This window comes from Pteronotus mesoamericanus, unplaced genomic scaffold, assembly GCF_021234165.1.
Source record: "Pteronotus mesoamericanus isolate MK-2021 breed Mesoamerican mustached bat unplaced genomic scaffold, CSHL_Meso_final contig_90, whole genome shotgun sequence".
Lineage (NCBI taxonomy): Eukaryota > Metazoa > Chordata > Mammalia > Chiroptera > Mormoopidae > Pteronotus > Pteronotus mesoamericanus.
In genome coordinates this window covers 34,036,609-34,051,722 of record NW_026555277.1, presented here as the reverse complement: position 1 = coordinate 34,051,722, position 15,114 = coordinate 34,036,609, and the positions used below count along the sequence as shown (strand labels likewise).

General features: G+C 39.6%; 1 protein-coding gene, 1 non-coding gene and 1 pseudogene across 2 annotated transcripts; 1 reads left to right on the top strand and 2 right to left on the bottom strand.

The window, feature by feature from the left end:
* Positions 1 to 1,101: 1,101 nt before the first annotated feature.
* LOC129080737 (translation machinery-associated protein 7-like) lies at positions 1,102 to 1,285 on the bottom strand (annotated as a pseudogene).
* Positions 1,286 to 6,006: 4,721 nt separating this feature from the next.
* TRNAN-GUU (transfer RNA asparagine (anticodon GUU)) lies at positions 6,007 to 6,080 on the bottom strand. The gene has a single exon. It is a non-coding gene; the product is annotated as a tRNA-Asn (tRNA).
* Positions 6,081 to 12,934: 6,854 nt separating this feature from the next.
* FSHB (follicle stimulating hormone subunit beta) lies at positions 12,935 to 14,902 on the top strand. The gene is made up of 2 exons (XM_054586242.1): positions 12,935 to 13,093; positions 14,672 to 14,902. Exons 1-2 carry the CDS (start codon positions 12,935 to 12,937, stop codon positions 14,900 to 14,902), a joined length of 390 nt encoding a protein of 129 aa, XP_054442217.1.
* Positions 14,903 to 15,114: the final 212 nt, after the last annotated feature.

Sequence of the window (15,114 nt, the reverse complement as noted above, 5' to 3'; positions counted from 1 at the left end):
TCATTGTTCGGTGTGTTATTACAGCATCTGATGAAATAAAGTTCTGCCTGACTGCTCCAGTGGATGAAAACAAGCAGTTTACCTGCTAATACGAAGGCTGACCACCCGGTCCCTTCACTGAAAACTGTACAGTACATTATTGTATCTTACTATTAATAAACATCGGCAACCAGTGGGCTTTTCACTTTATTATTTTTCATGGTTATATTGGCCTACCTGCCTTGGCAATGTACAATGCACAGGGGCCAGATATTAGGCCAGTAAGCAGGTCTCATGATCTCTGCAAATTTCCCCATTAGCCAGCAAGCTCTATGCAGTGCAATAGAAACATAATGCTAGCCATTTACGTGATTTAAATTTTTCTAGTAAACACATTTTAAAGTAAAGTACTTTAAAAGTAAAAGGAATAGGTGAGATTGACTTAATATACTTTTAGCCTAATGTGTGCAAAATAATGTCATTTCAAAGTAATCAATACACAAATCATTGAGGCAGTTTGCATGCTTTCTTATTTTGGCTTTGAAATCCAGTGGATATTTTATATTTACAGTAACTCTTAATCTGGAGTAGCTGCACTTCAATTGTTACTAGCCACAAGGAGCTGGTAGCTACCATGTTAGACAGTGCAGCACTATACTATTGTTAGGTAAGTTGGTAAAGACAATAAAAATTTAACACTTTCTATGGAAATATTACACCATACATGTTGTGCATTACTTTGTAATTTAAATAAAGGAAATGAATTTAGATAACTAAAAAGGATAAATTTAAATGAGAAAAAATTAAATATACTAAACTTTTTTTTTTTCCCAAATGAGTTTGTTTAATTCCAGGTGGTACAGAAATTAGGAAGAACAAAGACTGAAGAACACGTTTTGACAGGATTCTGGACTGGGTTTACTCTGACGTCACAGCGAAGGTTAAAATGGCTGAACTAAAGAGGTGAGCCACTGCATGATTATTATTATTTTTTGGAAAAGCTTATTCTTAAATGTATAAATGGCTCCAAAACAAGCTATAGATGGAAACAGGGATGGGGAATCCAGAAGCTAAAACACAAATAGAATTAAGGATCCAATTGCCCCAAGCATAGGCAATAGCTCACTTCTTGCCAGGTTTCTTAATCCCGCCTGTGGCCAGGGGAAACTTCCCCAAGACTTTGCTTTTAGCCTCTCAAGTTTGTTCTCCTCTTTTTGGCTTCTGCTTGAATGCCTTGTCTCACGCATCTCCCTGTCTGCTTCCTGGGCTGCTTCAGGGGCTTCTTGCAGCCTTTGCAGCTGGACATGGTGCCTGCTGCCCCTTCCACTGACCCTACCACAGGAAGCTGACGAATTTGTTTTACATTTACATTATAAAACATACAAGAGTGAGCAAAATAGGTTTACAGTTGTGAGTGACATCCTTTTCTTTAAAAATAATTTTATTTATTTATTTTTAGAGAAAGAGGAAGGGAGGGAGAAAGAGATGGAGAGAAACATTGATGTGCTAGACAAACATTGATCAGTTCCAACTAGGGCCCAGCCTGCAAGCCAGGCATGTGCTCTGGCTGGGAATCAAACCTGTGACCCTTCACTTTACAGGATAATGCCCAAACAACTGAGCCACACCAGCAGGCCTGTGAGTGGTATTCTTTTGAATCAGTAAAGTTATTGTAATAATCATAAACCTGCATGTCTTTTTCCATATGAACAACTGCAAACCTACTTTGACCACCCCTGTATATAAGAACAGGCAAAAGAAAAAGATACCATACCATAAAAGGCAAGTAATTTATCAAGATATAAGCACATACTTAATATCCTATTTTTAAATCTGAACATAAAAAATGATTTGAAGAAAAATCCTTTGTAAATGGAAGAAGGATCTAAGTCATTGAGTATATGCACAGGGAGAAAGTCCAGGGAATCCTCACACAGTTGAGGCAATTGCTCTACCAGAATTCATGAGGGATGTCTGCTATGCATTTTAAAATTTTACAGTTACAGTTGACATTCAACAATATTTTATATAAGTTTCAGGTATACAGCATAATTGTTAGACAATCATATATTGAATAATTTATGAAGTGATTGCCCCGATATTCTAGTTCCCACCTACTACCATACATAGTTATTACAATATTATGGACTATATTTCCTATGCCGTACTTTTTTTTTTATAAGAGTTTATTTATTTTTAGAGAAATGGGAAGGAAGGGAGAAAGAGAAGGAGAGAAACATCGATGTGTGGGAGATACATCAACTGGGTTACCTCTCACACATCCCCAACCAGGGACCTGGCCTGCAACCCAGGCATGTGTCCTGACCAGAAATTGTACCAACAACTTTTCAGTTTGTAGGAGGATGCCTAATCCAATGAGCCACACCAGTCAGGGCTGTCTGACTATTTTCACTTAGTATCATATACTATAAGTCCATCCATGTTATAGGAAATTATAAGATTCCATTCTTTTTATGGCCAAGTAATGTTCCATCGTATATATGTACCACAGCTTTTTCATCCACTCTTACTGAGAGTCTTTGGATTGCTTCCATATCTTGGCCATTGTAAATAATGCTGCAAAGAACATAAGGGTGCATATATCATTTTGAATTAGTCTTTTGGATTGTTTCAGATATATATCCAGAGCTGGAACTGCTGGGTCATAAAGTAATTTTATTTTTAATTTTTTGAGGAACCTCCATACTGTTTTCCACAGTGGCTGCACCAAATGTAATCTCACCTACAGTGCCTGAGGGTTCCCTTTTCTCTGCATCCTCACCAACACTAATCAGCTATTAATTCCTTCTAGTATGCTCTTCATTTCAGTTATTGTATTCTTCATTTCTAACTGGTTCTTTTTTATGGTTTCTATGTCCTTCTTTATGCTTTCTGTCCCTCTGATGAAGTTCTGAGTTCATCCATTCTTCCCCTAAGTCCCTTTAGTACTCATAACCAGTGTTTTGAGCTCTGTATCTGGTATATTGCTTGCTTCCATTTCACTTAGTTATTTTTCTGAAGACTTCTCCTGTTCTTTCATTTGGGACATGTTTCTTTGTGTCCCCATTTTGGCTGCCTCTCTGTGTTTGTTTCTATGTATTAGGTAGATCTGCTACTTCTTACCCAGTTTTGGCAGGGTGGCCTTTGCAGTAGGTGTCCTGTGGAGCCCAATCACACAGTCTCCCTGATCCTCTGAGCAGGGTGCTCCAGGAGTGCCTCTTGAGTGGGTTGCGTCAGCTCTCTTGTTGCAGTTGAGCTTTGATTGCTGTTGGTACATCAGTGGATGAGACTGACCCTCAGGCTGGGTAGCAGTGAGGACAGATGTGATCACAGCATACAAGCTACTGTGTGGGGGCTGACCCCACAGAGGACTCACCGAAGCAGGGCCTGGTGCCTACCAAGACCTCCCTTTTGGTGCGCCACTTGTGGAGCTATTGGAATGGTGATCTAAAGCCAGCCACCAGGTGACTTGGTTCTGGGGCCCTTCAGAGGGACTGTGGTACAAGTTAATGTCAGACACAGCCTGTATCTGGCCTGGGTTTAACTGTTAGGAGCTACAAAGCAATCTACTATTGGTAGCTGCCTTTGTTGGGCAGGATGTGCATGGGAAGGGCCATGCTACAAACTGGGGCCAGCTGCTACCAGTACTAAACCTGGGGAAGGTCAGCAAAAGCCCACAGCACTCTGAGACTTGATTGCTACCTGCCAGCTGTCGGTAAGATTCAGCTGCTGAAAGAGCCTCAGGTAATATGCAAATTGGATAAGGCAGGGTCTCAGGGAATCACCAAAGTGGGGCACGTGGTGTTGACCAGGTTACTACAGATTCATTTCTGGCTCCAGTCCTGAGACTGATGCCACTCAGCAAAAGTCACAGGGTGTACAGAAGCGAGTTGCAAACTGCCTGGCATGTCTGGACTTTCGCAGTAGGGCATGGTCTCAGAAAATCATAACATTGGAGCTAGTGGAGTCCACCAGGTTAATTCAGAATAAGTTTTAACTGTGGGGGAGTGGGCGGGGGATGAGAGGGAAGGTCACACTGGGAGAGCCTTGGTCCATGTGCAAGCCAGGCAGGGCCACGTGCAAGCCAGGCAGGGCCACGTGCAAGCCAGGCAGGGCTACGTGCAAGTCAGGCAGGGCAAGTTGTGTGGCCTCAGTCTGAAGCCACACAACCCAGTTTTTCTCTGTATGTCTCTGATGCCTCCTGAATAGCAGTTCCCCTGCCACAGCCCAAGGTAAGTGCCTATGAGTAAGAGTTTGTGAACTGGCCCTTGAAGAGGATGCCTAGGTCTCCAGCAGCCTTCAGTCTCACCTGGATAGATGAAATTTCCACTGATTTTTACAGCCAGATGCTATGTGGGCTCTTCTTCCTGGAACTGATATTCCAAGTTGAGCAGCCTGGTGTGGAGCTGAGACTTCTCTCTCCTCAGGTGGGACCTCTGCAGCCGAGATAGTCCTCTGGATTCTCAATTGCCACAGTGGGTGCGGGGCCAGCACATTTAGTGTCTCTGACCAACCTATCAGTCTCAATCAACAAGGCTGCTTCTTTATGTCCTCAGTTATAGAATTTCTGCTCACCTAGTCTTCAGATGGCTATCCAGGTTGATTGTTCTATAATTTAGTTGTAATTTTGATGTGGTCATGGGAGGAGGTGACTACGCCATCTACCACTTGCCATCTCGATCAAGATCGCTGTGTGCAATGCATTTAAAATACATGATGAGTGATAACACTGAGGTAGGTTCTGGGCAGTAAGGAAATACAAATTAAAAGCACTGGACTCAGAGTGAGCACTGAATACTTTCTAAGGTAGAGGGAGTGAATGCCTCCTAGAAGAATCCATATCCAAATGGAGTCTGGCAGAGATCCTTGTAGGAGTAACTTAGATGCAAAGAAGGTGAGACACATATTTCAGACCTAAGGAATAGAACCTTTTTCCATCCAAAGAAAAGGAAAAAATACATGAGATTTTATGAAGAGAGGAGATGCTTTAAGTCAGTAAAGTAAAAATTTGACAGAGGGTCTCTCTGAATAATGTTCACTATTTTGTTAAATAATAAGTTAATTAATATAGCTGTACTAAAATCCAATGATAGAGAGAGAGCAATGAAAGTGGATGTTATCAGTCAGTTCCCAACCAAGAAAACAGAAACCACTCCCAACATGTAAAAGAGAAGGAATTTAATCCAGGAAATTGATTACCCAAGTGTTAGAATCGCTGAAAAGCCTGTGAGGGGAAACAGGGCAACCCAAAGAGCAGCAACAGCAGGAAGTCCCATTTACCCTCAGGACTGGAGGGGCACAAGTGGGGTTTCCAGAGCCAGAAGGTGAGACAACTAGCAGAAGCGCAAGCCACAGTAGGGCCTTCCTCACAAGACCTGGAAACACTGAGCTGTCTGATGCAACATGTATCCAAGAGAAAAATGCAACAACTTTGAAGGAAAGAAGAAGACTCTAAAAGAGAGAAGTACTCTGCTTTCTTCCTTTCTTTCACTCTCCAATCTCTCTCCACAGAGGCAAAAGCCTGCCAACACTGCAGTTTAGGAAGGACTACCTGGAGAAGTCCACCACGAAGCATAGAGCAGAGCAGAGCAGAGCAGAGCAGAGCAGGAGTGAGGAGTGCATCAGATACCAAACAGGTTACAGTCCAACAAATATAATGGGAAACCATGAGTGATTTGTTTTTCAATCTTTTCAACAAAAGTGTGTTAGTGCCTGGTGTGTATTAATAACTCTACTCCTACTAGGGAAACAAAGGTGAATAAGAAAGGTCTCTAAATTTCCATCCATAAAACATTTCAACAGGCTCTGTGAAAACAATGACACCTAATCAGGAAATAAAATAATCAGAAAAATTAGGCTATAAGAGGCTTGAAATTGGGAGAGATACGTAGGGGCCTCTGGACAGGCCAAGGAAAATAAGGTGATTGGGGGAAGAGGGAGCAGGGCTCTGACCTAAATGTAAATGGAAGTATAAACATGAACACTTGGAATGTCTGCCTAAATTTTGCTTCAAAAGAGTAACAAAGGCATCTCTGGGTGGGCTCGAACCACCAACCTTTCAGTTAACAGCCGAACGCACTAACCAATTGTGCCACAGCGACCCACTGTCTGCCTAAATTTTGAATGGCTTCTGTCTTGGTCTTTCTCCAACTAATGGGATTGGTGAGAATTATAACCTATGAGGTCAGCATGGCTCAATGAGCAGCCCTCTGGTTTAGAGTCAGACAGACCTGGATATAAATTCCAGCCTTGCTACTTACAGGTTCAGTAGTCCTGGGCATAAAAGATCACTGATAGTAAGTCCTTTAAAAAGTTTTTATAAAGATTATATGTGATTATATAGTTAAAATATTTAGTTACATGCCTGGGGCATAGTGGGCGCTCAATAAAAAGAAGCTGTTAACATTTTTAAGTGAATATGTAAGGAACTAATACAACTGTAAATAGGTTAGTCATAAAAACATGTAACTTCACATGTTCACATATATAATTTGGGAACAACAAAGATAACATAAAAAGAGTTAATTTCATAATATAAGATGTAATTAATAATCATAACATGTTACTATACTTTTAGAAAAATTGAGATGATTTGTAATTTTCCAGGAATCATGATATTTCATTTTATATTATATGAAATTTAATTTTTCACTTTATAACTTTCATAATATGCTTACTTACATATTAATAACAGAATTCAAAATATTTCTTAATTCCAGATATCACTTATGTAAATGTTTAATTAGTACTTTTGAGGCCAGATACTTTACTAACTTTTGTCTTTGTCACATACATTTGAAAAAAAATCATAATCCTGGATAAATCCAACTATTTGTCATCCATTTTCCTTAACTCCTGCTATTAAATTGGGCAAAAGGAAAATGTACATCTACATTGAATGGTCTTGTGTTAAATTTTTTATCAAAAACCTCAGGTGGATCCCTAATGCTGGTAGGCTATTATATTACTCCTAACTGACTGCTAACTCAATTTCTCTACCAGCCTCAGACAACCGTTCAAATCTTTTCCTTTCTACGTAAACCCTGGGCAATTTGTCTGCATCCTTATTTTCAGATGATAACTGTATATCCTGCTTTATTGAAAAAATAAAATTAATGAGGGAGGACTGGGAAGATGGTGGCAGAGCAGAATATATCACACACTACCTCCCAGAACCAGACTGGAAATAAAATTAATGAGGAGAACAATCACCTGAGTTAAACCGAAGGCTACTTAAAAAAGAGAATTTTAACCAAAGAAGGCCAAAAACCCACCCCTAGACCAGTAGGAAGGGCAGGGGCCAGCAGCAGTGTGGTTGCTGGAGGCGTGAAGCCAGGACCACAGACCAGGCCCTCAAGCACAGAGAGCCTATCTTGAGATAAGCCCACTAGGTAGCATCCAAAGGTGAAATGCCGCGGGGCTGTCTCTGCTGAGGAGGGATGACAACCACTGGAAACAAACCCACCATTTTTTTTTCCTTTAGGGGACAAAGCACAGGTTTTGTGTTGGCAGCTATTCACCTAGGGCTCCAGTGAAGAGACGGCAGCACAGACTGGAGTCACGAGAGGAGAAGCAGGAGTGGGAAGCACTGCAGAGAGACTTGGGGGAGGGGCTGTGGGATTTTCGGGGCCAGCATATACCTGAGCTCCACTGCAGCCTCTTTCCTGGGAAGAGCTAACCCTTCCCAAGGGGAAATCAATTACCTTACCCAGAGCAATATTGCTCCCCACCCCTCTGGAATTCCACTTGTCAAACCTGTTCATTCAACTGTGCAGCTTTCTAGTTCTTTTTTCAGTTTTGCCCTGTCTTGGTTTTGGGGTTTGTAATTTTTTTCTTTTCTCCCACCCTGCACCTTAACCCTTGTGGAGGAGACAGCAACATAAACAGACACAGGGGTCATCAGAGACTGGCAGCTGGGCACAGCCAATCCATACACTCCCCTGGGAAACAGACGAGAGCTTCCTCCTCTTGGGAGAGCCACAGAAACACCCTCAAGCATCCAGCAGACCCAAAATCTGGGCTCTGGAGGTCAACAAGGGACCCCACCCAACCAAATACAGGGAAACAATCCTGGGCAGATACAGACTAGTGGCACAGGGGAGGGGGAACACACCCATCATCTTCCCAGAACTGTAAAAGGCACATACCATGGGAAATTCAGGAAACACAGCCCCGTTTCTGCCAGAAGCCCTCTCAGAAAGCCAGATATGTGACTAGTCTAAGATTGACAGCAAACCAGCAGGTAGACAGGCAGAGGCGGATCCTGCAGGGACTTCAGACATTTGCTGACACACCCCCTGGACCCTATGCTGATAAATGCCGGCTTTGGAGAGCAGCTTGGCCCACCCTAAGAGCCGCCAAACACAGAGGAATCAGCCACAAACTACAGATTGCTTGTAGCTTCAAAAAGACTGACGAGGACCAGGTAAGGACAGCACCTAACATTGGCTGACACCCAACTCAGACATCAGTGGTATCCAGAGGAAGAAACCATCAGGTAAGCACTACACTCTGCTGAGACAAATCCACTTGGTTCTTTCTTCATTATTTTCACTATTTTTTCTTTTTCATAGCCTTTTTATTATTTTTTATCTTTTTTTCTCTTTTATTTTTGGAGTTCTAAATTTTCTTTCGTATCTCCTATTTTATTCATCTTTGATTACTCTATTATTCCCTTCTCTCCTTTTATTATTTTTGTTACTTTTTCTGTGTTCCTTTTCCCCATTTTACTCTTTCAATTCATTACTAGTATTAGTTCTTTTCCCCTTTCTCCTCTCATAATCACTTTTCTTTCCTTTGGTCTTCTCATGTGCTTGGGGGGTTACTTATTTTGGTGGTGTTTTTGTGTTGTTTTGCTTTGTTCTGACAGCACCTATACAACAATGTACAAGATGTGGTAGGGGTTGAGCGTGTTAGCCAGCCAGAGGGGAGTTATGGGCCAATGAACGGGCCAGTAACAATCAGGACACAAATACAACAGGAGAGTTGTATTTGTCCACACAAAGGACATTATGGGCTTTGTTTATTGTTGTTCCTCTAGTTCCTTTAGGTGCAGGGTTAGATTATTTGAGATTTTTCTACCTTCTTTAGGTAGGCCTGTAATGAACTTCCCTCTCAGGAATGGTTTTGCTGTGTCCCATAAGTTCTGGTATGTTGGGTGTTCATTTTTATTTGTTTCTAGGTACTTTTTGATTTCTTCCTTGACTTCATTGTTAACCCATTTGTTATTTAACAACATGTTTTTCAACCTCCATGTATTTGAATCTTTTTGAGTTTTTTTCCTTGGGGTTGATTTCTAGTTTCAAATCATTGTGATCTGAGAAAATACTTGATATGATTTCAATTTTCTTGAATTCATTAAGGCTTATTTTGTGTCCTACCATGTGGTCTATCTTTGAAAATGATCCATGCGCATTTGTGAAGAATGTATATTTTGCTTCTTTCAAAATATTGAAATATTCTGTAAATAAACAAAATTGACAAGCCATTAACCAAAATTATCAAGGAAAAAAAGAGGACTCAAATAAAATCAGAAATGAAAGAGGAAATGTAACAACTGATACCAAAGAAATGCAAAGGATTGTAAGAAATTACTATGAAAAACTATATGCTAAGAAATTGGACAATCTGGGTGAAATGAAAAAATTCTGTAAGCATACAATCTTCCAAAACTGAATCACGAAGAAGCAGAAAGCCTGAATAGACTGATAACAACTAGTGAAATTGAAGCAGTAATCAAAAAACCCCAAGCACACAAAAGCTGTGGACCAGATGGATTCACAACTGAATTTTACCAAATATTCAAAGAATTAACATCTATCCTTCTCAAGCCATTCCAAAAGTTCAGGAAAAGGGAAGACTCCCAAACTCTTTTTATGAGGCCTATATTATCCTAATCCCAAAACCCAGTAAAGACACAGCAATGAAAGAAAAATACAGGCCAATATCTCTGATGAACATAGATGCTAAAATTCTTTACAAAACACTAGCAAACTGGATTTGGTAATTGAAAAGACCACACACCATAGTCAAGTGGGATTTTTTTCCAGGGAGATAAAGATGGTACAATATTCACAAATCAATAAGCATGATATATCACATAAACAAAATAAAAGACAAAAATCACACGAGTATATCAATAGATGCAGAAAAAGCATCTGTTAAAATCCAGCACCCATTTATGATACAAACAGCAAAGTGGAAATAGAGGGAGCATACCTCAACACAATAAAGGCCATATATGAAAAACCTACTGCCAACATCGTACTCAGTGTGAAAAACTAAAAGTGTTACCCATAAGATCAGAAACAGGACATAGGTGTCCACTTTCACCACTTTCATTCAACATAGTGCTGGAAGTCCTAGCCACAGTGATCTGACAAAAAGAAAAAATAAAAGGCATCCAAGCCCTGGCTGGTGTGGCTCAGTGGGTTGAGCATTGGCCTGAGAACCAAAAGATCGCTGGTTCAATTCCTGGTCAGGGCATATGCCTGGGTGGCAGGCCAGGCTCCCTGCTGAGGGCATGCGAGAGGCAACTGATTGATGTTACTCTCTCACATCAATATTTCTCTCTCTGTCTTTGTCCCTTGATGCTGTAATATAGTAGACTTAACTCTTGGCCATTTTATCTTCTCTATTTATACCCACTCTTCTAGGCTCATGTCAAAGACTATCAAATTTATACCTTCAGCCAGTATACTATTTCTCCCAATATTTAGATTCAGCATTCTACTTATGTCTTAAAGAAACATCAAGCTCAAAATGTCTGTACTGAACTCCTTATCTTCTCCCATAATTTCAGAACATATCCACTTTCAGATTATGGCTCACTACCTCCATTGCTATCACACTAGTCTAAACAAATATGATTTATCACCTGTGTTGCTGCAATAGCATCTAATAGGTCTCCTGTTTCCACTTTTGTTCCCTTATATTATCAATATAGCAGCCAGACAGATACTTTTAGACCTAAATCAGATCATGTCACTCCTTGCCTCAAAACCTACAATTGGTCCCCTCTTACAGTCAAAACCAAAGTCTTTTCATTGGCCTAAAAGGCCCTATATGATTTGACTCCTGTTATCTCTCTGACATCATATCCTGATATTTCCACTATTATTCCTTTGCTCTAGGCATGCTGCTTAATTAATAAATATTTGTTAAACAAATCAATCCCAGTCTCCAAGGAGCTCATACCCTACTGGAGAAACAGAGGTAGATAAATTATTACAAACAGAAGGTGATGATTAAAATTCTCTTCTGTAACCCATTCAAAATTCTGGCAGGTGAATGTTAAAGGTTGAGAAATTCACCAGAGGTGGGAGTGGTGTTGGAGAACTCAGGGAGGAAGTAAGAACTTTTCAAGCACAACAAACATAGCACATGCAAAGATCTAGAGAAATGAATCAGCAGAATATTTAGAGAATTACAAGCATCAAAAAATAACATTTGAAGTAAGGGAGTCTGGACATGGGAGATAAAAGTAAATAAATACAATTTATACTTTAGATAGGAATCAGATCATGAGACTCTATTTGTTTCTTTCCTTAAAGTTTTCAATTTGATCACAGAGAAATTTATTAAATAATGTTTTTTTCTGTTTTGTTTTGTTTGGTATTTGAGTTCTGGTTAAGGAAATTCAGATCCAAAACTTAAGTACAAGCATCAGTTTATTTTAAAAAGTCACAGAGGTAGAAGAAATGAGCCAGCTAGGCTGCATGAGCTCAGGAAACAAGTTATGGAGGTAAAAGAGGGACCCTTCAAGCTTAGGAGAAAGAACAGCAAAGGTAATGTGCCTGGGGAAAGGAGAAGGGAAAGATGCAGATGTGCTCCAGAAAAAGTGCACCTGAGAAGCGGGTAGGGAAAGGCATGAGCCATGTCTTTTTGATGCATCCCCTCAACACGGCCAAAGCAGTATTTGGAAAGGATTATGAATTCTCCAAGTTAAAGATACAAAAGAAAAATTTAGTCATATTTAATTTGACAAGGTAAAGGTGTGGGTGTGTACTATATCAAATTTAATTTGTGCAAAATCATCATCTCTGGTAACATTTTTCATGATCTACATCGTTTAGACTACTTTAGTAAGGCTTGATCCCCCTGTCTATCTAAACACTGATTCACTTACAGCAAGCTTCAGGCTAACATTGTTCTTATTAATACCTGACAAATCCACAAGGTGTTAGTTGCACACCATTTTGTATAAAAGGTGAAGTGAGGCTAAACTCAGTCTAAAGCTTTCCCTGGACAAGGCACCCAACCACAGGTGAGTCTCAGCATCTGTAGTTATCAAGAGGTGACAGTTACTTTTGAAATTACAGAATTTTCAGGATCTGAAAAACAAATCTAGAATTTCTGAACTATTGTCATAGTAGGAAATCAATACTTGTCAGCCTAGCTTCTTAAATATTTTTAATACAGTGTAATCTCTGTTAGCAAGCAATTGACTTTATAGACCCATTGTTGGTCTCTGAAATAGGCTTATCTTAAACAAAAATGGGCAATAGAGAATGAAAATATTTCATTTGAGATGCTAACAATAAGGAACTAATTTTGTAATATAGAATTTCCTTTTTAAAACGAAAATAGTATTTAAGATGCTAATGAAGGGGCAAGTAGAACAATCACAATTACTTGCTTCAGAGTAATCAGTGTAAGACAGCAGTAATACTCTAATCTTTATATACTGTGCTATTTAAGTTATTATATTGGAGTTCTGACCTATAATATGTTTTTACTTTGACAAAAAGAAATTAAGAAGGAGGAGGGTAAAAAGGACTATCTGTTCAAGAAACTAGAAAAAAAATGAGAAGAAGGATAATAATTGCTGGAGCAAATGTGACTGGGGCTGATGAGTAGACCAATTCATTTTGGTTTGGTTAACTTACGTAATGATTATAATTCTTTGGTTTCTTTGATTTCTCATGAACCTTAATTGTTTGTTTCCTAGTCCAGGATGAAGTCAGTCCAGTTTTTCTTTCTCTTCTGTTGCTGGAAAGCAATGTGCTGCAATAGCTGTGAGCTGATCAATATCACCATCACCGTGGAGAAGGAGGAATGTCACTTCTGCCTCAGCATCAACACCACTTGGTGTGCGGGCTACTGCTACAACAAGGTAGGAACTTTTCTTTGCCGGAAGTGAGTGTGCTGAGGGTCTGCAGAAGGCAATTTTCATCACTTCCCACTTTATCAGTATTTTAAGTTTTCCAAGTAATAGCCACGAGTCCCTTAGCCAATACTTGTCTGTGTTATAATTAAGGTTAATTACCATGATATCAGTTAGATATTTGGTTTTGATTTGATTAGGGTAAATTTAGGGAAGCCTCATATTTAATCTGATCGATTTGGTAATACATCAACTCTGCTTGTTTTAAAAAAGGTATTCTATGCTGTATTTTACATATAGAGACATAACCATGTAAGCATACATATATTTCATAATAGATCTACAATATTCCCAAAAAGCTAATTTCTATGTAGATGTATTTTTTGTATAGTATGCATTTCTTTTTCTGTGTAATTGAAGCCACATCTTTGCAATAGAGTACAAAAGTATGTTTTTAAGCCACATTATAAAAAACAATCATATTGACTCTCCTGAGTACAAATGCCAAAAAGTAGCCTGAAAACACAGTCAACGCTTGCAGACTGCTGGAACCAACATGAATCTGCAAACCCACTCACTTCTTTATGCTGTTGCACAAACCAAGGCACAGAGGCATAAAACCAAGAGTTTAGAGTCACGCAGTTTCTTTGTATCAATCCAAGTAAGGAGGCTGCTTCTGCTTTTTCTTTATTTTTGTCCCCTATAATGCCTGATTTTCTGTGCAGAATTCCATTCTATAAACCGAAATGGAAAAGAGCAGCTTTTTAATGAAATACACTTTGTTGGGTGGTAAATGAGCGTGATGAGTGTGATCAATCTTCACTTATTGCACAATTTATTGTACCTTCTTAGGATAAAGACTTGGTCATTATATTGAAATAAATTAAACATCAGTGCTTATTTCTTTCCTCAGAAAAATAATTGTTTTATTAGAAAGTGTTGGAACACACTGTTCTTCCTAGATTAAAAGTTCTTATATGCAAGCCATGTATCCTTTGAAACTGAGAGCATTGCAAAATATAAAGCATTTAAGGGACCAAAATGTCTACAAGGCAGCGGAATATGTGAATCTTATGTGCGCCTTCATAGTCATGTTCAGTTAAGCATTAACATTTCGTATTATGTTTCTTTGACCTTCTGTCAGCACACAGGGATTATGTATTTGAAAACATTTTCTGAGAATTTAAACTTCAGTGTTTCCTGGTTTAAGTTGTCATTAATATAGCTTTTAACAAAGTACAAAAAGTCAATGTAAAATGCCATGTTTCCTTTGCTCATCATTTTTCTATATATTGAAATTCAAATTTTCTCTACAGCATGGGAAATAATAATATTTTGATATAGATATAAAGAGTAGGAAAAAGTGAGTTATATTTTCTGTAAGATTTCCAAAACAACCAGGAATATGATATAGCATATAGATAGGTCATTTATGAGATCATATTCCCTTGATTAGAAATTCCGTAAGTGAGCTTTAACGGGTAAATGGTAGAGCAAGCAGTATTAAATTGCTGTCTAATTTTGATTATGCTAAGTCAAGCCACCCAGAATATTATAACCTAACTGTACCTTTCCTAAACTCCCCAGGATCTGGTGTACAAGGATGGACTCAGGCACAATATCCAGAAAATATGTACATTCAAGGAGCTGGTGTATGAGACGGTCAAAATGCCTGGCTGTGCTAACCATGCAGACTCCATGTACTCGTACCCAGTAGCCACCGAATGTCACTGTGGCTCATGTGAAAAAGACAGTACTGACTGCACCATTAAAGGCCTGGGGCCCAGCTTCTGCTCCTTCAGGAAAATAAAAGAATAAAGAGCAATGGGCATTTGGGGCTGCCTGCCCTTGTCCTGAAGGACCGAGATAGCCAAAAAGCCTGTGTGGGTACAACATGCCCGGGCTGCAAGCCACAGTGGGAGTGGGGAGCATGAGACCCCACGGATCCAGGCTTTCCAGAGCTTGAAAGTGCAAGAACTGAGAGCGGTGGGGCCAGGAGCCCGTCACCACTTAACCCTGGATCCTAGGTC

Coding starts and splice junctions, on each gene's coding strand:
- FSHB (XM_054586242.1), top strand. CDS start 12,935: ATGAAGTCAGTCCAGTTTTTCTTTCTCTTCTGTTGCTGGAAAGCAATG. Junction 13,094..14,671: donor CGGGCTACTGCTACAACAAG/GTAGGAACTTTT, acceptor TAAACTCCCCAG/GATCTGGTGTACAAGGATGG.